Below are 22,936 nucleotides of genomic sequence, written 5' to 3'. Positions count from 1 at the left end.
TTAACAGATTCTATGTTTCTGGTTTTAGTGATGGTTTATGCTAAACAAGGGTCACATTGGACTCAAAACATTAACTCTGTTTCAGAACTCTACAGATGTTGCCAGATGTTGCCAAACCTGTTGAGCTTGGAGAAAGTGAGGACTGCAGATGCTGGAGGTCAGAGCTGAAAATGTGTTGCTGGAAAAGCGCAGCAGATCAGGCAGCATCCAAGGAACAGGAGAATCGACGTTTTGGGCATGAGTCCTTCTTCAGGCATTCATCATGCCTGAAACGTCAATTCTCCTGCTCCTTGGATGCTGCCTGACCTGCTGCGCTTTTCCAGCAACACATTTTCAAACCTTTTGAGCTTCTCCACCACTCTCTTTTTTATTTCAGATCTCAAACATTTTCAGTGTTGTGGTTTTATTAACCATCAGCCATACTATACTTGAATTTCCAGAATGGATTTGATAAGAGCCACAACAAAGGTCATGGTGAATCATAAAAGCTTGTGGTGTAGGTGTTTGAGCATGGATGGCTGACTGGCAGAAAACAGTTTATATAAATGGGCCCTTTTTTCTGATTGGCGACGAGTAGAGTTCCACAGTTATATCAAAGCCTTTGACAAGGTCTCACACAGGAAGCTGATAAAGAAGGTTCATGGGATCCAGGATAACTGGAAAGTTGGATCCCAAATTATTTAGAGACAGGAGACAGGGTGGCAATAAGAGGCTGTTTGTGTGACTGGAGCATAGTGTGCAGTGGGATACCACAGGGATCAGTGTTGGGTCTCTTTTTGTTTGTTAGATTCATAAATGATATCAATAAGAATTTAGGGAGGGATGATAAATAAATTTGTGGATGACATAAGGGTCAGCTGGGTGGTTGAAAGTGAGGAGAAAGGTGTTAGATTAGTCAGGTGGGCAGATCAGCAGAAGTTGGAATTTAACCCTGATAAACGTGAGGTGATGCACTTTGGAAGAAGAGACAAAACAAAGGAACACTCATGAATGGCAAGACACTAAGAAGCTTAGAGGTTCAGAGGGCTCTTGAGGTGCTTGACTATAAATCCCTGAAGCTAGTAGGATAGATTAACAGAGTGGTTAAGAAGGCATACAGAATGCTTGTCTTTATCAGTGATTGCACAGATTATAAAAACAGGGTGGCTATGTTATAATATATCAGACTTTGGTTAGGCCACAGATGGAGCACTGTCTGTAGTTCTGGTCACCACATTTGGAAAGATTTCATTGCACTGGAAGTGGTGCAAAGGAGATTCACCAGAATCTGCATAGGATGCTCTTCAGATGCTCTTCACACTTGATGGACCAAACTGCTTCTGCCTGCACTGTAGCTACTCTATGAAAGTGAGTGGCCTAACTGTTACTGCTGATGCAGGTGTGGTGGTGCAACAGAGAGGGCATGCAGGTATAGTGGTGCCAGGAGCTGGGCTGGGTGGGAATGAGTAAGGAAGATGTTGCACACGAGACTGGTAGAGCATGAGCCTTGGTGAGATGTTAGTGTAGTAAAACAGACAGAACAAGTGTGAGATATCAGAGGGAAATGGCTGGAGTGGAAAAGGATATTGACTTTCTTCCTACATTGCTGGACATTCCTCCAGATGGCAGAGATTGCTTCAAGCTAGATGCCAACCTCCCACCAGGCTGGCATGGTCTGGTGTCATAGCTTCCACAGCAGGTCTTGGGAAGGAGGGAGTCCTATGTTTGTCCAGCAGGAGTTCCCAGGTGCCTGCCTACAATGCAGGATGCCACTTTTGCTCATCTGCCAATTCTGGGCAAATGTCAGGAACCATGCAGGGCAGTGGTGGGTAATTAATGACGTGAGTATTGTAAATAGGCAGGGGAGGGACAAACCCTCAAAAAAAATCTTGAGGCAACTTGGGCTTAGCCAAAAGAATGCAAAATTCAACCCAGGATGTTTTTGACACTATTTTACTTGGCATCAATAATAACAAGTAGAAATATTAAAACTCATCATGAGCTACAAATCTGGCGAAGCTGTGTGAGGGAAGGTACATTCAGCTAAACCTCAAAATTAAGACATTGTAGGAAGACTTGATCACAATTGAACAACAATGGATCAGAGTCTAAATTCATAGTCCCACCAATCTGAGTAAGACTTTTGCTGTACTTCTTTTATGGGGAGTCAGTGTCACTGGCTAGGCCAGTATTTGTTGCTCAAAGCCAATCACCTTTGAGAAGTGCTAGTGAACCAGCTTTATAAATAGCTGTATCCAAATAATATTGATGTCACCACAGTGTTGTTAGGGAGGGAGCTCAAGGATTCTGACCCACTGACATTGAAAGAAGGGAAATATGTACAGGGTCCACATCTACATCACGGTGGTGTGTGACTTGCAGAGGTTCTTGCAAGGGACAATGTTCTCTTGGGTATGCTGCCTTTGTTCTTTCCAGTGACTGAAGAATCTGGTTTGGATAATGCTGTTGAGGGAGACTTAGTAAGCTGCTACAGTATCGTACATATGACTGTCAGCATGCGTCAGCGGAAGTGAACATGTAAGGCGTTGGACCATTCCAATGAGCTGTTAGAATTGATTAAAAGGTCAATATTAGCTTAAATGATGAGGGTAATTAAACAGGTGACTTTGGTTTGGAACCGAGGTAAAAACAAGGACTGCAGATGTTGGAAACCAGAGTCTTGGTTAGAGTGGTGCTGGAAAAGCACAGCAGTTCAGGCAGAATCCGAGCAGTAAAATCGACGTCTCGGGCAAAAGCCCTTCATCAGGAACAAAGGCAGAGAGCCTGAAGGATGGAAAGATAAATGAAAGGAGGGTGGGGTGGGGAGAAAGTAGCATAGAGTACAATAGGTGAGGGGATGAAGGTGATAGGTCGGGAGGGAGGGTGGAGTGGATAGGTGGAAAAGAAGATAGGCAGGTAGGACAGGTCATGGGGACAGTGCTGAGCTGGAAGTTTGTAACTGGCGTGAGGTAGGGGAAGGGGAAATGAGGAAACTGTTGAAGTCCACATTGATGCCCTGGGGTTGAAGTGTTCCAAGGCTGAAGATGAGGCGTTCTTCCTCCAGGCGTCTGGTGGTGAGGGAGCGGTGATGAAGGAGGCCCAGGACCTCCATGTCCTCGGCAGAGTGGGAGGGGGAGTTGAAATGTTGGGCCACAAGGCGGTGTAGTTGATTGGTGCGGGTGTCTCGGAGATGTTCCCTAAAGCGCTCTGCTAGGAGGTGTCCGGTCTCCCCAATGTAGAGGAGACCGCATCGGGAGCAACGGATACAATAAATGATATTAGTGGAGGTGCAGGTAAAACTTTGATGGATGTGGAAGGCTCCTTTAGGGCCTTGGATGGAGGTGAGGGAGGAGGTGTGGGCGCAGGTTTTGCAATTCCTGCTGTGGCAGGGGAAGGTGCCAGGATGAGAGGGTGGGTTGTAGGGGAGCGTGGACCTGACCAGGTAGTCACAGAGGGAACAGTCTTTGCGGAAGGCGGAAAGGGATGGGGAGGGAAATATAGCCCTGATGGTAGGGTCTATTTGGAGGTAGCGGAAATGTCAGCAGATGATTTGGTTTATGTGAAAGTTGGTAGGATGGAAGGTGAGCACCAGGGGCGTTCTGTCCTTGTTACGGTTGGAGGGGTGGGGTCTGCGGGTGGAGGTACAGGATGTGGACGAGACGCGTTGGAGGGCATCTTTAACCAAATTGTGGTCTCTAAAGAAGGAGGCCATCTGGTGTAGTCCTCCTGGGAGCAGATACGGCTGAGGCAGAGGAATTGGGAAAGGAAAGCTGTCCACTGCTTGGATTTTCCTTGCCTCACATCTGGGTTTGCATTAGAATAATTCCTGGAGATTTACTGTGATAATTAGTCTAACAGCTCAAGTATTGCAGTATGTCATGAGCAGTGAACGTGAAACAGAACACTGTGAAAAGAGAGATAGGTTCACAATGATATGATTTAGGTTCACAATGATATGATTTAATTTATCCATTGAAAGTTGCGTTACGTCTTTTAAGACCTTCATTAAAGATTTTCCTTGAAGGCCTCAACCTATATTGCGAGTTACCCACAGGGATGGCATTTTGAGCTGAATTGAAATGTGCAATCAGAGCATGTGCAATGTAAACGACAGATGAAAGACCTTCAGTTGCTATTCTGACTAAATATATTTTCCAGTTTGTATTTAATAAACTTTCTTCAAATACATTTGAAGCACAAAAAGATCAGGCATCAAAATCCTTCATAGAAAATTATACTTTGTGCTTTTTGTTAGAAAATAAGAAAAGGTGAATGCAAATTAAACAGAGCAAAATAAAGGAAGAAATAGAGAAATTAAAAGCATGATAAAGAGGTCACAACAATTCCAAGGTGATAAGGATGGTATGGGAGAAAATGGTAGCACATGGAAATTCAGAAATCCCAGATAGGCCCACATTATGCCACATTTAACTGTGTTACCCCATTCTAAATGATATTTTGCATCAGCTCTGCCTGGCAGCTAGTCAGATTGATAGGCTAACTGGCGACATGGCAGAAAAGCCAGCAGCAGGGAAACCTTCAGGACAATCCCTGGCAATCACACAAGATCTGGGCTGGCAGGGGACTGTGAAGGGATGAGGGTTGATCAAGCTGCGGCAAGGTTTGAGGAGGGCATGAAAGAGCAGGACTTGACGGGGGAGTCATTAAGAATAAAGCTAAACGAATGATTGGGGATAGGGGGGTGGGTTAGCTGATGGTGCGGCACACCAGAGACATGGGTTGATGGTTCCCGTTAAAGACAGTGAGGAGTGGCCACAATCAGTAAAAATGGGGCCGAAGTTTTTTTTTTAAATTGAGGGGCAAGGAGCAATACTCTTGCTTCTCCTCACTCAAGGTGAACTCAAAAACACTCTTCACTTTGAGGCTGACTGGCCGTGTCTCCATCTTATTCCTGATGCCCTGGAAAACCAGTCTGTTGCTGTTAAAAAATAAATCAGACTCTGAATCTTACCGCGAGAGCATGATTTGAGTATTATAAGGAAGCATTCCACTTTCCCCAAGAAAAGATCTTCAAGAAGTAGCAGATCCTGGGGGGATTACCATCAAATCCAAAGTATGCAATTAAAAACATCCTATCATTTAGGCGACCTCTATTCAGTCCAGCCATGTTGGGAGCAACAGTACCTTTATTCTAAATAAGATTCCTGGATAAGAGTAGCAAAGACTAAGATTTCTTAATGCACAGAGCTGATAGGCACAGAATTGGCAAGGGAAAATCCAAAGACATTTGGGCCGTTACCTTTGGAAGATTATTAGTTCTTCTTGAACGTTGTTGTCTTATCAACCAAGGCAGAATCATAAAATCAAAGAATCAACACAGAGAGGGGCTATCAAATGTATGCCTGCTCTTTGTAGAACAATCCACTCCATCCCATTCCTCACCCTCTATTCCTGTAGCCTGTCAGTGTATTTCCCTCCAGTGCCCATCCAATTTCCATTGGAAATCTTTGATCATCTCCACATTCACCAGCCTCATTGGCTGCAAGGTCCAGGTATCACCACACATTACATAAAAAGAAAGCTTTCTTATAAAATCCCATTTCAATCACCAAAATCTTAAAATTGTGCTCCCTAGTCCTTGTGCCATCAGCTAATGAGAACAGAGTCTAGATTAGAGTGATGCTGGAAAAGCACAGCAGGCCAGGCAGCATCTGAGAAGCAGGAAAATCAGGCTTTTGCCCGAAACGTCGATTTTTCTGCTTCTCGGATGCTGCTTGGCCTGCTGTGCTTTTCTAGCACCACTCTAATCTAGACTCTGATTTACAGCACCTGCAGTACCCACATCTGCCTAGCTAATGGGAACAGTGGTTTATCTGAAAGTAAAATATCTTCATAGTGCATCTCTAAACTGAAACTTTCAGTCAAGCAAATGGCTTCATATTTCTTCATTCTGCTGCTGTACAACATTCAACACATCTTAGGGTCAGTGAGTAAAGTTAATAACTATTCATTTAACAGCTTATTTAGTTCTTTTATAAGGTGCTATTTAAAACAGACTTCTTAAAAAAATTGATCAGAGAGTAAAGTTAATTCCTCGATTAAAACATTTAGTTCTCAATACCATTGCTGGATGTTATTTTGCTGGAACAGTGATGGACATGAGACAGCTGACCCAAGCATTTTCAGATATGTGTAAAATGATCTGACAGCATAACACCAGCTAATTACTTCATCGCTCCCCCATGCATTCACCCAGAAAGTCAATAATGTTCCAGTACCATTAATAGCAATATAACACTTCAATTATTCAGTTTAATCAAAATTGATGGTAAGTGCAGAACTAGATTAAGGCACTGACTTCCATTAGTCACTCAATACAGTTATATTTTAGCCTGACATGATTATATAAACCACATATCCAAACTTGGAAATATATTGTCACTGGTTCAGTTTCCTGGAACTCCCTACTTAACAGGGGGTGTATATAGTTGTATAGGTGTATTTAGGATATAGTTGCTCCCAGATTTTAGTTTTATTGACAGTTTATATCTCACTTTGTTAGTTCTATGATTATTTTTGGTACCTTGAAAAAAAATCAAGTAAGTTAATCTGAGATATAAAATAAATGAGTGTGTTAACGCCTACATCGTGTAATATGACATTCAGAAAGTTAGTCAGTCACATAAATGACAAATGAGGATGGAAACTGATTTGTATCTAATATGAGTAGCCATAAGTCAAAGTCTATTATCACTGGTGCTGCATCTAATGCCAAATAATTAACTTTTGGCATTTGTTTACCAGCTGCTTTCTGAATTGAATAACAAAGTTTAGCTTCCAATATCGATTTTATCAAAGGTACTCTAAATAAAGTTACTAGTGAAGGTTACCTTTAATTAAAGTCTGGAAATCTTCATGAGTAATCTTCTTGGACTGTAGGTCAATCTTTAGTGCCATAAGCAGTGTAAAGAGGAATTTATGATTCTCATACAGACCCCGAGCTGTATATCTGAACACTTCATAGGTGAGATATTCAATGATGTTTGCAATTCGCTTCGAGGTGACCTGTGATTTTACCGATCTCTCCATGGATATGTCAAAAATACCCAAGAACTGTCGAAGGGATGTCTGGTACATCACATTCACTAGACTCATTTCAACAATGAGGAAGTAAAGATTGCTGCCACGTGAAGCAACAGGCCGATACTCCTCACGAGCTGTGTTAATCTTCACCTCCGTCTGTGCAGCAGTGCTCAACTTTTCACTCACCTGGAAGCAAAATGAGGTTTTTAAAATTCTTAAATGATTTTACAACAATCAAACCAAGTGTGTGTTGTCAAGGCCAAGCTAGCTGCCAAAGATTACTGCTGGCCTTCTGCACATGTGAAGACAATGGTGGTAACATCACCTCACTGTGTCAGACAGCCACCCAATGCTGTCCTGACAACCTGATGTTCAATTATTCTCTGATCACCAACAAGTAAGGGTTTAATAGAAATGGAGAAAAGGAAGTGTAGTTGAGGCACAGATCACTTAATGGAATAATGGATCCCCTCAAGACTGATTACTAAACTTTGTGATCTCGGACTAAGCCCCACTCTCTGCAACTGCATCCTCAGTTTCTTGACCCACAGGCCACAATCAGCGAACGTTGGGGACAATATTTCATCCTCACTAACACTCAACACTGCACCACCCTCCCCCCCCCCCCCCCCCCCCCACCGCAGGAGTGTGTACTCAGCCCCCTACTGTATTCACTGTATACCCATGACTGCATCGCTAAATAATCAGACTAATGTCATTTACAAGTTCGCTGATGACACCACCATAGTTGGTCGAATCTCAGATGGTGACAAAACAGACCACAGATGGGATGTGGAAGACTTGGAAAAATGCCGCACTAAGTACAAACTAGCTCTCAATGCCAGCAAAACCAAGGAGCTCATTATTGACTTTTGGCAGAATGTTACTCATGCCTCCCCCCCTACACATTAACAGCACAGAGGTGGAACGAGTGGAGAATGTCAAGCTCCTAGGTGTGGTCATCCACAACAAGCTTTCTTGGACTCTTCATGTGGACTCATTGGTTAGAAAGGCCCAACAACGCTTCTTCTTCCACAGGCAGCTGAGGAAATTTGGCCTGACGGTGAATACCCTTGCCAAGTTTTATAGTGCGCCATTGAGAGCATTCTATCTGGACGTATCACTACCTGGTACGATAACTGTCCAATTCAAGATCAGAGATGGTTACAGAGAGTAGTGAACTCGGCCCAGACAATCACAAAGACCCACCTCCCATCTATAGAATCCATCTACTAGGCCTGCTCAAGGAAAGGCCGCCAACATTTGCAAAGATCCATCCCACCGTGGCAATGTTTTTCTACATCCTCTACCATCAGGGAGAAGGTATAGAAGCCTGAACACACGCACCAGTCGGTTTCGAAACAGTTGCTACCCTACTGTTGTTAGAATACTGAATGGACTCGCAAACTCTTAACATTCTCCTGGACCTGTGTTTTTTGTTTGTGCCACTGTTTACTTATTATTTACTTATCTATGCTACTTAACTCTGTGATCTGCCTGTATTGCTCACAAGACAAAACTTTTCACTGTGCCTCAGTACACGTGACAATAAATTCAATTCAGTTCAATTTGGATAGTTTGAGTAGCTGAATGAGCTACTCTTATGAATGGCTACCAAGGGTGTTTTTAGATTTTACATCCCACCTTCCCAAGCAGTGAGCTTGTTATACAGTCCTACAGCACTGAGAAAGGCCTTTCAGCTCATTGAGTCTGTACCGAGCGAAAACAACCACCTAATTATTCTTCCTTCTCCCATTTTCCAGCAGTTGGCCGATAGCCTTGTATGCCTTGCTATCACATGTACACATATAAATACTTCTTCAATGTTATGAGGGCTTCTATCTCTATCTCCCTTCCACCTTACATGCAGGCTCTTAATAATCTCTGGGTGCAAACATTTTTGCTCACATCTCCTCTAAACCTTCAGCTCCTTACTTTAAATTTATGCCTCCAGTCACTGATCCTTCCAACAAGTGGAAAGGTTATTTCCTGTCTACCCTGTCTATGTTCCCCATAATTTATACATCTCAATCATGTTTCTCCTCAGGCTTCTGTGCTCCAAGGAAAACAAACCTGGTCTATCCAATCTGTTGTCATAACAAAAACTTTGCAGCCCGGGAAACATGCTGGTGAATCTCCTCTGAGATACAGCCCTCTAAGAGCAATACAGCCCTCTTATAATGTGAGTTCCAGAATATCATGCAAATGTATAATATCACAGCAGAACCATATATTTAAATTAGAACTATTCTTTAAAAAATGACATAGCAACACTAATTGATGGGCAAAACCCACTGTTCATCTGACATATCACAAATGTACCTGCCATTAGACCACAAGAACACAGGACATAGGAGCAGAAGTAGACCATTCAGCCATTGAGACTGCTCTGCCATTCAATGAGATCGTGACTGATCTGACAATTTTCAACTCCATTTTTCTATCTTCTCCCTATAACTCTGGATCCCTTGCCTTGAATAGACTTAGTGACTCAACCTCAACAGCTCTCTGCAGTAGAGTTCCACAGATACACTACCCTCTGAGGTTAGAAATTCCTCCTCATTTCCGTCTTCTATGGGTGACTCTTAATTCTGAGATTAAGATCTGTCTCTAGACCCTCCCACAAGGAGAGACAACTTGTCTGCAACCACTCTTTTAGTCCTCTAAGGATGTTATATGTTTGAATAAAATCTCCTTTCATTCTCCCAAATTCAGTATAAACCCAACCGACTCATCCTATCCTCATAAGAAAATCTCTTCATACCCGGGATCAACCTAACAATTTTTTTCTGGACTGCCTCCTATTCTAATTTTTCTTTCCTTAGACAAGAGGCCAGAACTGTTCAAACTAGTCCAGGTGTGTTATGCATAGTTTTAACAAGACATTTGTACTTTTATATTCCATTGCCTTTGAAATAAAGGCCAACTTCCATTTGCCTTCCCTATTGTCCATTGGACTTGGATGCTAGTTTTTGTGATTCATGCACTGAGACTTCCAAATATACTGTGATGTAGCTTTTCATAGCCTTTCTTCAGTCAAATATTATTCAGCTTTGCTATTCTTTCTGCTAAAGTGCATAACCTCACATTTCCCATGTTATATTCCATCTGTCAAGTTTCTACCCACTTGCTTACTAAGTCTACATCCTTCTGTAGACTCTTTGTGCAACCCTCACCCCTTAGCTGCCCACCTATTGTTTATATTATTTGCAAATTTTGCTAGAGTATATTCACTTTCCTCATCTAGGTCATTAGTATATATTGTAAATATTTATGGCCTAGCACTGTTCCTTGTGGCATTCCATTAGTTACAGGTAGCCTTCCTGAAAATGCCCTTTTCATCTCAATTCTCTGTCTTCTATTAGTTGGCCAATCCTCTATCCATACCAATATACAACCCCCAACACCATGAGCTCTTGCCTCATTAAGTAGCCTTATGTGTGGTATCTTATTGATGCTTTTTCGGAAATCTAAATATATTACTTCTACTCATCCCCCTTTATCTATCTAGCTTGTTATCTGCTCAAACAACTGTCATAAATTTGTCAGACAAAAGATCCTCCTTCATCAAGCCATATTAGCCCCGTTGGAATATGTAGTGTAGTGCTAAATGGTCTGCTATTACATCCTACATCACAGAGGAACATTTTCTAAATGACAGGTATTAAATTAATTGGCTTGCAGTTACCTGTTCTGTTTTTATCCCCCTCATTTTCTGTATAATGTGCTTTATTGAAAGTTTTCAGATCAGAATCTATGGATTCTTGGAATATTGACACCAATGCATCCATTATTTCCTTTAAAATCTACCATGTCCAGGGGTTCCAATGGCTGTTACCTGCTTTAGTTTTGCTAGTCCTTTTAATCATAGATTGTTTTGATTTCTTCCCTCTTCAGCCCCTATATTATTCAGTATTCTGGATGTAGGCTTGCTCACTGAGCTGGAAGGTTCGTTTTCAGAAGTTTCATCACCATACTAGGTAAAATCTTCAGTGAGCCTCCAGAGATGCTACTTAGTATGGTGATGAAATGTCTGAAAATGAACCTTCCAGCCTCAGCAAGCAAACCTACATTCAGAACCTCAACCTGAGCTACAAATCTTTTCAAAACCTGCTATAATTCAGTATCTTTGGAATGCTATTAATATTCTCAATTGTGAAGATCAATGCAAAATATTTATCCAACCCCTCTGACATTTTCTGACTCCCTATTAATAGTCCCCCAACCTCATTCTCTAAGAAACCTACATTCACTATTTCTATACATATAAAGAAACCCTTACAATCTGATTTTATGTTACCTGCTAGTTTGCCCTCATAGCTTGTTTTCTCCCTTTTCTGATCATCTTTTGCGGGCTTTTAAAATGTTCCCAATCCTCTGAGTTATCATTAGTCTTTACCACTTTTTACAGTTTTTCTTTCCATTAGATACTATCCTTAACATCCCTGGTTAACCATGGTCATTTTATCCTCTTCCTGGAATCATGTTCCCTCACTGCAATATGTCGTAAAAAATGCAGCAAAATAACACTGGAGAACGAGATTTGGGGGAAAAAAAACTCTGAATCGGCACAGAGTGGCATTTTTGTCAGTCATCTTACCTCTTCAGCTGTTATTTTTGTGACCTGAAGTACTTCAATCAATGATTCATCCTCCACCAGAGAGCCTTCTGTACTGGTTAGACGAAATAACAAGTTATCTTCCAACTCCTGCATTCTCCGTTTGTTTGATGTAACTTCTTCCATCAGTTGTACTCTCTCTGCTTCCAGTTCCTAGTATACAACCACAACAATCAAATGTGCTAATCATCTGGAAATTCTTGACAACATGCTTTTCAACCCATATGATTTATTCCCCTTCCCCACCAACCCATGCTGGAGTATGTTTTCATGAATTATCTTGCTATCAGCTGGTGTTTAAAGTCCTTCCAGTAACTTCTGATGAATGGCAATCAGAAGTGGGAACTTCTAGCTGATATTTTCCTTTCAGCCAAGAAATTGAGAGCAGGTATAACTCTTCACTGTCTCTATTCCCTTTCTCAACTGGAATCAGTAGACTGTGGTGGAATCTAGGACCCATGCAACTATGTATTGCTTAACTTCGGGCCCATGCCCGAAACGTCGATTCTCCTGCTCCTTGGATGCTACCTGACCTGCTACGCTTTTCCAGCAACACATTTTCAGCTCTGATCTCCAGCATCTACAGTCCTCACTTTCTTCTATTGCTTAACATCATACTAATCTTGTTGTTATACATTAACATGACAAGGATTTTGACAGCTAATTTTAAGAATAATTGTGACTTCAATTTTAAGTTAACACGCTATTCTCCAGGAAGAAATACATTTTCACGCATGTATCTGAATTTCTGATAGTTTTTATTTACATATACAATACATAGATTAGCTTAAAATCTTTTCATCGTAAAATACAAAAAAGGTTCCACAAAAATTGGAGCTCAAATGATAGCTGTAGATTCTTTCATTAGATACTGAAAGAAAGCATAAGCTATTATAAAATACTGTAAAAGAAAAGACAAGGGGAAAGTAACAATTTTTTGTATCCTAGCCAAATAATGGCAAGTACTTCTGGCTATGGCAAGTGGAAAAAAATCAGGCTAGTATCAGATGTGAGAGGCATTATTGGGTTGTCAAAGAAGTGCACTTGAGACAATTGCTTGAGAAAAAACATACTACACATCGTGAAGTGAAATCCACTACAAAAAGCAATGGAAATGGCACTCAGCTAAACTAAGGGAAGATTCAGTCCAAGGTGAATATTTGTTTTTGCAACTGATTGATCATTTAAGGAAATGTAAAGATAGTTTTGAATATGGGAATATGACTTTGGCTAGGGGAGGTCGGGGAATTGAGGGGTGAATGTTCGAGGCCTGGCATTCAATATCAAAACTGGACTGATTTCCCAATAAACAGAGGCAGCTAGAAAAGCCAACTGACTTCACTATCTGCCTGTTTTCATTCCCACAATTCCAACCCATACCCTCTTTCTGAAATGTGAATATAGCAGGCAAGCTTCCTGCTACAGCAGGCTGAAGGCTCTGCCATAGGGAGATTCCAGCACTCGACCCTGGAAGTCTCCACCCTGGAAGTGTGATCCTTTGTCTCCATTCTTTGTCTCTCTGGGAGAAAGGACAGTTCAGATGAATGTGGCAACATGTCACATCCTCCCTGGCCATATGAAAGTTGGTTGAATAGCCGGCAAAAATTGGCCGTGGATATTTCTAAATACTTGTGCTCCACAGATATTCAGGCTACTGCAGAATGCCATACTGCAGTGCACCCCTTTACAATAGGTGTCAAGTTTTCCTAATTTAGAAATAATTTTATTCACCTTCTTATCACATTATCTTACTAAAACTCATATCGCATAGTGTTGGGTTTGTGCTGATTGCTTCCTGTCAAATTTCATTCAACATGAAAATACTGAGAAAAATTGGACAAATAAGGTACATAAATCTTGAAAACTAATCTAATTACTCCATCTAAAAGTGATTAGAATAACATTGTTAAAGAAGAAGATAACTTCAAGTAATGTGCAATTTTAAAAGCGTTCATATTATAAATTTAGAAGTACATTTTTTGAGGACTTCTTCAGAATGAAAATGCAAATTAACTTAACTGTTTCTTGTAAGAGAAAATCTTTCAAAAACTACTAAACACAGGATTTTTAACTCTAAAGATGTATCACACTTACTAGAATCCTAAGTTGCCTGAGAGTGTTATTGAAAAATATGAATGTTTGGGGCATATATACAGTTGGCATTTGCATGTACTCTAATTTCCCAAAGTTTAATTTACAGAACTATTCTGGATTTAGCTTGTAAATTATACATTTCTAGAAGGTGACTTTTTAGGTGTGTCCTTTCTAGTCACCTCAAGACTAAAATGTTCCATTGCTTCTTTGACTAGCCTCCCATGTTGCACAGTCCATAGATTTCAGATCATTCAAATCTCTGCTGTGCATATCCATGCTTTCACAAGTAGCAGTCAGCAATCATCTCTCTTCTTGTTGACTGAAAATGTCTCCAGTTCTTCCAACTTACAATTGTTTACAATTTAGAATTACAATCCTGTCATTGCCTTGAGCCAGATTTGCAGGGTTTGGAATGGGAACAAACACAGCTGGGACTGGAGAAAAATGCATGTTGTATGACATGCCCAGCCAGCCTATCTCCTACTTCCATCCTCCACCTTTCTCAAAAGAGATAGTGAAATGGTTTCCCCTCTTTTACAGATCATCACAGTACGTTTTAACTTGAGTGGATCTGTATTCATCAAGGTAAGACATGACAATGCTATGATTGGAAGATGTAGCTAATAACCCATTAATCACTATGTTTCGCAGATTGCTGACAGCTTGTCAGTTAGCAAAAGTAAGTAAAAGCTCAACATTTTAACACGTGAAAAAGTCTTCAGATGAATTGACAAAGTTCATGGAATGGATAAAATGAAAGAAGATATTTTTACAGAATTAAAATTATAGTCTAATATGATAATAATGCTTAATGCTGGAATTTTATTTATTATTCTTTCAATCTGTACCAAATACTTCAGTATCTGTACCAAGGTATCATGTAGCTAAGCTGGCACCATGAGTGGCAACACTGCAAACTTTTGACTGCACTCATTCAAGTGCATGTGATAATAATTCAATCAATTTTTCAAAAGGTTTTCCCATTACTTTTATATATTCAGTTTAGACAATATTTGCTGAGCTGTCAATTTATAAGTAACTATTTACTTGGACAGAGTTATTGTTATTGTCTTCTGACTGCAATTCAACAGCCTAATGATGTTATAAATGCTTCTGTTAATGCTGCTGGTTTGAAGAATCAGGAAGTTCACAGGGCAGGAATGGTTGTTGGATATTCCTGGGTTTCAAAAGGAATAAGGAGGGAGGTAAAAGAGATGGAGCTGCTTTTCTGTTTGTTGTTTAACTTGACCTACCTGTTTCTCAATAAGGATGACTCGACCAAGAAGCTGGTCTTCCAGCCCTCTCATTGTGACAGTGAAATCGATAATGGCAGTCTTTGCACTGATTTCAGGAGTGTAAGCAGGATTTGCTAGCTTGGTTGTAATATACAAGGTAAATCCCAACATCACGTCGATTTCTTTGTCACCAACCTTTACCTAGGTCAAAGAAATGGGCGCAATATATTTAGTTCTTCTCTTGATTTGCAGCAATTTTAAAATGCAACAGAATAAATGTTCTTCTGCTGGAGGATTGCAACTGAGACCACACCTGGAGTACTGTGTGCAGTTCTGGTCTCCAAATTTGAGGAAAGACATTCTGGCTATTGAAGGAGTGCAGCGTTGGTTCACGAAGTCAATTCCTGGAATGGAGGGACTACCTTACGCTGAAAGACTGGAGCGGCTGGGCTTGTATACCCTTAAGTTTAGAAGACTTAGAGGGGATCTGATTGAGACATATAAGATTATTAAAGGATTGGACACTCTGGAGACAGGAAACATGTTTCCGCTGATGGGTGAGTGCCGAACCAGATGACACAGCTTAAAAATACAGGGTAGACCATTTAGGACAGAGACTGGGACTGCCATAGTGTTAAAGGTTTAGATGGAGAGGAATTTATTAAGCGTGTCCAAGACAATTTTCTGATTCAGTATGTGGATGTACCTACTAGAGAAGGTGCAAAACTTGACCTTTCTTGGGAAATAAGGCAGGGCAGGTGACTGAGGTGTCATTGGGGGAGCACTTTGGGGCCAGCAACCATAATTCTATTCATTTTAAAATAGTGAAGAAAAAGGATAGACCAGATCTAAAAGTTGAAGTTCTAAATTGGAGAAAGGCCAATTTTAACGGTAGTAGGCAAAAACTTTCGAAAACTGATTGGAGGCAGATGTTTGCAGGTAAAGCGACGGCTGAAAATTGGGAAGCCTTCAGAAATGAAATAACAAGAATCCAGAGAAAGTATATTCCTGTCAGGGTGAAAGGGAAGGCTGGTAACTAGAGGGAATGCTGGATGACTAAAGAAATTGAGGGTTTGGTTAAGAAAAAGAAGGAAGCATATGTCAGGTATAGACAAGATAGATCGAGGGAATCCTTAGAAGAGTATAAAGAAAGTAGGAGTATACTTAAGAGGGAAATCAGGAGGGCAAAACGGGGACATGAGATAGCTTTGGCAAATAGAATTAAGGAAAATCCAAAGGATTTTTACAAATATATTAAGGACAAAAGGATAACTAGAGAGAGAATAGGGCCCCTCAAAGGCGGCCTTTGTGTGGAGCCACAGAAAATGGGGGAGATACTAAATGAATATTTTGCATCAGTATTTACTGTGGAAAATGATATGGAAGATTTAGACTATAGGGAAAAGATGGTGACATATTGCAAAATGTCCAGATTATAAAGGAGGAAGTGTTGGATGTCTTGTAATGGTTAAAAGTGGATAAATCCCCAGGACCTGATCAGGTGTACCCGAGAACTCTGTGGGAAGCTAGAGAAGTGATTGTTGGGCCTCTTGCTGAGATATTTGTATCATCGATAGTCACAAGTGAGGTGCCGGAAGACTGGAGGTTGGCAAACGTGGTGCCACTGTTTAAGATGGGTTGTAAAGACAAGCCATGGAACTATAAACCGGTGAGCCTGACCTCGGTGGTGGGCAAGTTGTTGGAGGGAATCCTGAGGGACAGAATGTACATGTATTTGGATAAGCAAGGACTGATTAGGGATAGTCAACATGGCTTTGTGTGTGGGAAATCATGTCTCACAAACTTGGTTGAGTTTTTTGAAGAAGTAACAAAGAAGATTGATGAGGGCAGAGTGGTACATGTGATCTATATGGACTTCAGTAAGGCGTTCGACAAGGTTCGATCTCATGGAATACAGGGAGAACTAGCCATTTGGATACAGAACTGGCTCAAAGGTAGAAGACAGAGGGTGGTGGAGGGTTGTTTTTCAGACTGGAGGCCTGTGACCAGTGGAGTGCCACAAGGATCGGTGCTGGGCCCTCTACTTTTTGTCATTTACATAAATGATTTGGATGCAAGCATAAGAGGTACAGTTAGTAAGTTTGCTGATGACACCAAAATTGGAGGTGTAGTGGACAGCAAAGAGGGTTACCTCAGATTACAACAGGATCTGAACCAGATGGGCTAATGGGCTGAGAAGTGGCAGATGGAGTTTAATTCAGATAAATGCGAGGTGCTGCATTTTGGGAAAGCAAACCTTAGCAGGACTTATACACCTAATGGTAAAGTCCTAGGGAGTGTTGCTGAACCAAGAGACCTTGGAGTGCAGGTTCATAGCTCCTTGAAAGCGGAGTCGCAGGTAGATAGGATAGTGGAGGCGGTGTTTGATATGCTTTCCTTTCTTGGTCAGAGTATTGAGTACAGGAGTTGGGAGGTCATGTTGCGACTGTACAGGACATCCGTTAGGCCACTGTTGGAATATTGCGTGCAATTCTGGTCTCCTTCCTATCGGAAAGATGTTGTGAAACTTGAAAGGGTTCAGAAAAGATCTACAAGGATGTTGCCAGGGTTGGAGGATCTGAGCTACAGGGAGAGGCTGAACAGGCTGGGGCTGTTTGCCCTGGAGCGTCGGAGGTTGAGGGGTGACCTTATAGAGGTTTACAAAATCATGAGGGCCATGGATAGGATAAATAGGCAAAGTCAGGAAGTCCAGAACTAGAGGGCATAGGTTTGGGGTGAGAAGGGAAAGATATAAAACTAAGGGGCAACCTTTTCGCGCAGAGGGTAGTATGTGTGTGGAATGAGCTGCGAGAGGATGTGGTGGAGGCTGGTACCACTGCAACGTTTAAGAGGCATTTGGATGGGTATATGAATAGGAAGAGTTTGGAGTGATATGGGCCAGGTTCTGGCAGCTGGGACAAGATTGGGTTGGGATATCTGGTTGGCATGGACGGGTTGGATCAAAAGGTCTGTTTCCATGCTGCACATCTCTATGACTTTATGACTCTAATATTCAATTTTGCTAGCCATTTCTCCATGATATAAAGATTACAAGATGGAGCAGAAATAGACCATTCAGTCCAAGACTGCTCCACTAATCAGTGAAACCATGGCTGATCTGATAATCCTCATCTTGCTTTTTCCTCTAATTCTTTATTCCCTTACTGATTAAAAATCTGATTATCTCAGCCTCAACATACATAAAAACCTAATCTCTACAGCGCTCTGAATTCCACTGCATGACTAGCCGCAGAGAAAGGAAATCTTCCTCCTCTCCACCCTAAATGGCTGACTCCTTACTGAGACTCTCCCAAAAGGGAAAACGACAACCATTCTACAACTAACCTGTCAAGACCTTTAACAATTTTGTATGTCTTAATAAGGTCTCATGGGATTCTCCTCAACTCCAGTGAGTCTAAGCCCAAACTACCCAACCTATCGTCCACACCCAGGATCAACGTAGTGAACCTTCTCTGGACTTCCTCCAAACCAGTACATTTTTCTCTGGACTGCCTCCAATACCAGCACATCTTCTGTAGAAAAGGGGACCAGAACTATTCTCAGTATTCTAGCTGTGATCTAATTAGTGCCATGCATAGTTTTCACAAGACGTCTGTATTTTTAAACTCAATTCCATTTGAAATAAAGGCTAACGTTCTATTTTACTTCCTGGTTATCAGCTGAACTTGGATGCTAGCTTTTTCATGATTTATGCACTAGACTGCCCCAAATCCCTTTGTGCTGTAGCTTTCTGCAGTCTTTCCCCATATAATTAATATTCAGCTTGACTTGACATATAAAATCAGCTCCACAAGCATCATGTTTTGAATACAGAGGAGAGATCTGGCTCTTCAGTTTGACCAGCACTACCTTTAAAGTGAGTTATATGGATACAACATGGACAACTATATCTGGGCACAGAGTGAGGTCTACAAACATAGCCAGCTGAGAATGCAAATCCAAAATTTGTGGAGCCAAATTGTGGAGCTACAACCACAGATGGGCATCCCTGAGGTTCCATGGTACAGGTGTGTGCTAATCACCTGGCTTTGGTCCATCTCCAGAAAACACCCCTCCCCCATTGGATTAGAAGGTAGCTCTATCTGTCTGCTAGCAGTGAGTAGTTAATTAGACTGATTAACCTGACCATTGATGGCATTTGTTAGAAGCGCTCTGGAATTTTCCAGGTGGCAGGCAGATTCTCTCAGAGGTCAAAGGCTGGCCGATAAATAGAGGTGGCCTACTGGCGGCAGGCAATAGTGAGAAAGTGGGGGGGTGACAGAAAAGGGTTAAAAATGGTTCAGTCACTTAGCTCCCACCCCTGACCGACGGTCACAAATGTCAGATGGCTACAGCTATGGGGATAGGCTGCCTTGTGGAAAAGTCTGGCTATCCCATTTTTGTTTTACACTTGAGAAATTTCTTTGGAGTGTGCCTTCATCTTGATGAACCCTCTTTGTTTCCCATTTCCTTTAGCAGCTCCAGATGTTGGGCTTGCCAATCCTTCAGTGCTGAAGGAACTACTATTTGTTCTTCAGTCTTGTTAGGGAACCTAAATACGGTTATTGAATTAGTCATTCTCTTCAAAATCATTCCCTGGATCCCAGCACCGACATGTCTAAGTTCCCAACTTTCACTTCCTAGTCATCACAGGATTGAATCAGTTGCTATTCACCATCAAGTTAAACTCCTATTCATTAACAATTCTTTTGTTCACTCAAATATTTTCTGTATTTGAATATATCATTCATTAACAATAAAAAGATCCTACTGTGAGTAAACAATATATTCATTAAAACTTTTCACTATTTTCAAATCTGATCTTACCTTATAAGTCGATCCTGATTTAATAAAATTTTTTTCCAAAACGTTGTCAAGTGCAGGATCCAGCTCCTCTCCTACATCCTCCATTAGTAGAGGGCGACCCAGGGACAGACAGTCCTCAAGGTGAGTTCTGAAGTATTTATGATTAAGTGATGTTATCTACAGGCACAAAATTAATCTATTAGTTCAGTGAAAAAACATTAGCTAAAGATTAAGAAGAAACAAAAGCCACAGTTCAAAAGCATCGAAAGAACCCCTCACAAAATGCAGGATTGTGAGAAACACTGTGTTGGCTTTTTTCAAATACACTACCTTGGACTCTTATTCTCAATTTCACATCAATTTCTCTGATACTTTCAACAGGTAACCACATCAAGTGAAAATATTGTACATGTGTACATGGACATTCAATATGACTTTGTGTAGCCCAGCTTTATAGGCAGTAAATTGACAGAAGCACAAGGAGGTGAATATAGGTCTCTCATGAATTTAAATAGCCCATGTCATTGAAAATGAATCATGGAATTGTACAGCACAGAAAGAGACCATTTTCCCACTTGGGAATGTGATGCTCGTTTTATAAAGTATTTATGATCCTTCATTGGGGTATTAAAGTATCTGTCATTGCATACAAACTCAAAAAGTATACACGGGAAAATAAATAAATAAATATTGTTGAATAGCCATTACAGAGAAATGGCTGCAGGTTGACATAGATCAGAACATGTATATTGAATGTTGCAGTGAAGTTAGGAAAAATAGGAAGCTAAGAAATAGTACAGGCATGGATCTGCTAAAGATGAAATCAATTCAATAGAGTAGGATGACCTGAGTTCAGGAAACTGAAGCAAAAAGGGACTTGGGATTCCTAGCTCAGTATTCTTTTAATGTTAACATGTAGGTTCAGTTGGCGGTTAAGAAGTCAAATGCAATATTAACATTCATTTCGTGAGGGCAAGAAATCAAGAGCAGATATGTACTGCTACAGCTGTGTAAGGCCCTGGTCAGACTTCATCTTGAAAATTGTGATCAGCTTTAGGCCGTGTATCTAAGGAAGGATGCATTAACATTGGAGGGGATCCACAGCAGGTTGACAGAAATGACTCCAGGCATGAAGGGCTTGTCATATGAGGAGCAGTTGGGGATTCTGGGTCTGTACTCGATGGAGTTTAGAAAGATGAGGGAGGATCTCACTGAAACCAACAGAATACTGAGACACCTGGACAGATTGAACATGGAGAAGGTGCTTCCTGTAGTAGGGGAGACTAGGACCAGAAGGCTCAGCCTCAGAGTGAAGTGACAACATTTTAGAACTGAGTCAGAAGGAACTTCTTCAGCCAGAGGGTGATGAATCTTTAGAACCTATTGCCACAGAGCGCTGTGGCGGCCAATTGTTGTCTATATTAAAGATAGAAATGGACAGGTTCTTGATTGGTAAGGGGATCAAGTGTTATGGGGAGAAGACCGGAGAATGGGTTAGGAAACATATCAGCCATGATCGAATGATAGAGCAGACTTGATTGGCTGAACAGCCTGATTCCACTCTGGTGTCTTATGGTAGGCAATGCCAAGTCAATTGGTAATATATGATGGACTTAAAATTATGGCGAGATCTGGTGTAGGTGAAAGCTTTTAAGGGATGATGTTGCATGCAATAATGAGATGAAAATGTGTTGCTGGAAAAGCACAGCAGGTCAGGCAGCATCCAAGGAGCAGGAGAAACAACGTTTCGGGCAAGAGCCCTTCTTCGGGCTCATGCCCAAAACGTTGATTCTCCTGCTCCTTGAATGCTGCCTGACCAGCTGCGCTTTTCCAGCAACAAATTTTCAGCTCTGATCTCCAACATCTGCAGTCCTCACTTTCTCCTGCAATAATGAGATGTTGTGCCACGAGCCTTGAGGGTAGGTGGGCCCAGTGGAAAGATAGAGTGAGTGTGAGGTAGCAGAGTGAAGATTATAGAACTTACTATTATAGAACACAGAAGAACATATACAAAACCTGCATTGCTAACCATGGGAAGCATGGTGGTTCAGTAATGAGTAGTCCTGCCTCAGTGCCAGGGAGACGGGCTCAGGGGGATTCCAGCCTTCGGTGTCTGACTGTATGGAGTTTGCATGGTTTCCATGTGTTCTGCCTGGGTTTCCTCCGTCAGTCAAAAAATGTGTAGATTAGTTGGGTTAGCTATTCTAAATTGTCCTGTTGTGTCAAGGGATGTTCAGGCTAGGTAAATTAGTCATAGTAAATGTGGGGTTTGCAGGAATAGAGCAGAATGATCTTTGCAGGGTTGGTGTAGACATCATGAACTTTACCTCAGGGATGTGAAATGTGAGTCAGGTCCTGTCATGACTTCCAAAAAGAATCCAACTTATGACTTGTTTGGACCAGAAGTTTTGCTTTGCATCCCACAACATTGGAGTTTGTATTGCTGTTGCCAAACCTCAATGGGATACAGGAAAAGTGCAAATAGAGTTGGGGAAGGGGGTTTGGGGGTTTGGGAAGGGGTCTCCATTTTACTTCTTGGAGAGTGCAGCCCAACATCCTAAATCTCACCTTTACCTTCAGCCACACACCCTTTCCACCTCCATGTACCATTCGTTGTCACACACTCAAAAGAGGCCGTGGAATAATTGTAGGAATTATTTTAAATGCAGGCCAATGAAAAATATCAAAAATATCCTATCAAAAATATTTAATCCTTAAGTGGCCATTTAAATTGTACAAACAGATAACCATGAGGGCAGAAACTATATCAAAGGCATATTATCTGATTACAAGCTCTTTTAACTATCAGTCATTCCCTTGCACAGTTCTGTTAATAGACCATCTGCTGGGGTCTAGCAAGTCACAGCTTTTGGAACTCAGACAAGCATTCATAAATTCTACAGCTGTCAAGTCTTAGACTACAGTCACAAGACCCTGAAATTGTAATTTCCGATTATGTTATATTCCTATTTCAAAGTAGCTACTTGTCAATCAATGGGGAGTGTGGGTGGGCAGGGTAGACGCTTGTACTTCTTAATATTCAGCAACAGGAGTTTTACTTTCAAAGACAAAGTTATTTGGACATTTCCAGCACCATCTTAAATGTTGATCTACATTTTGAATGCAAGATGCTACTTTTTTGGAATGGAAAAAAAATTGT

At 41.3% G+C, this 22,936-nt stretch overlaps 1 protein-coding gene across 1 annotated transcript in view; it reads right to left on the bottom strand.

The window, feature by feature from the left end:
* The window catches only part of dnah5l (dynein, axonemal, heavy chain 5 like), a 340,633-nt gene that overhangs the window by 69,205 nt on the left and 248,492 nt on the right, over window positions 1-22,936 (bottom strand). The window contains exons 61-63 of the mRNA XM_060825520.1: window positions 14,989-15,171; window positions 11,624-11,794; window positions 6,831-7,209 (exon numbers count right to left, since the gene is read on the bottom strand). Coding sequence (XP_060681503.1) covers window positions 6,831-7,209; window positions 11,624-11,794; window positions 14,989-15,171 — 733 coding nt within the window. The remainder of the gene's footprint in view (window positions 1-6,830; window positions 7,210-11,623; window positions 11,795-14,988; window positions 15,172-22,936) is intronic.

This window comes from Hemiscyllium ocellatum, chromosome 5 (assembly GCF_020745735.1).
Source record: "Hemiscyllium ocellatum isolate sHemOce1 chromosome 5, sHemOce1.pat.X.cur, whole genome shotgun sequence".
Taxonomy (NCBI): domain Eukaryota; kingdom Metazoa; phylum Chordata; class Chondrichthyes; order Orectolobiformes; family Hemiscylliidae; genus Hemiscyllium; species Hemiscyllium ocellatum.
Note: the sequence above shows the minus strand (reverse complement) of the source record. Positions and strands in the feature narration are given on the sequence as shown.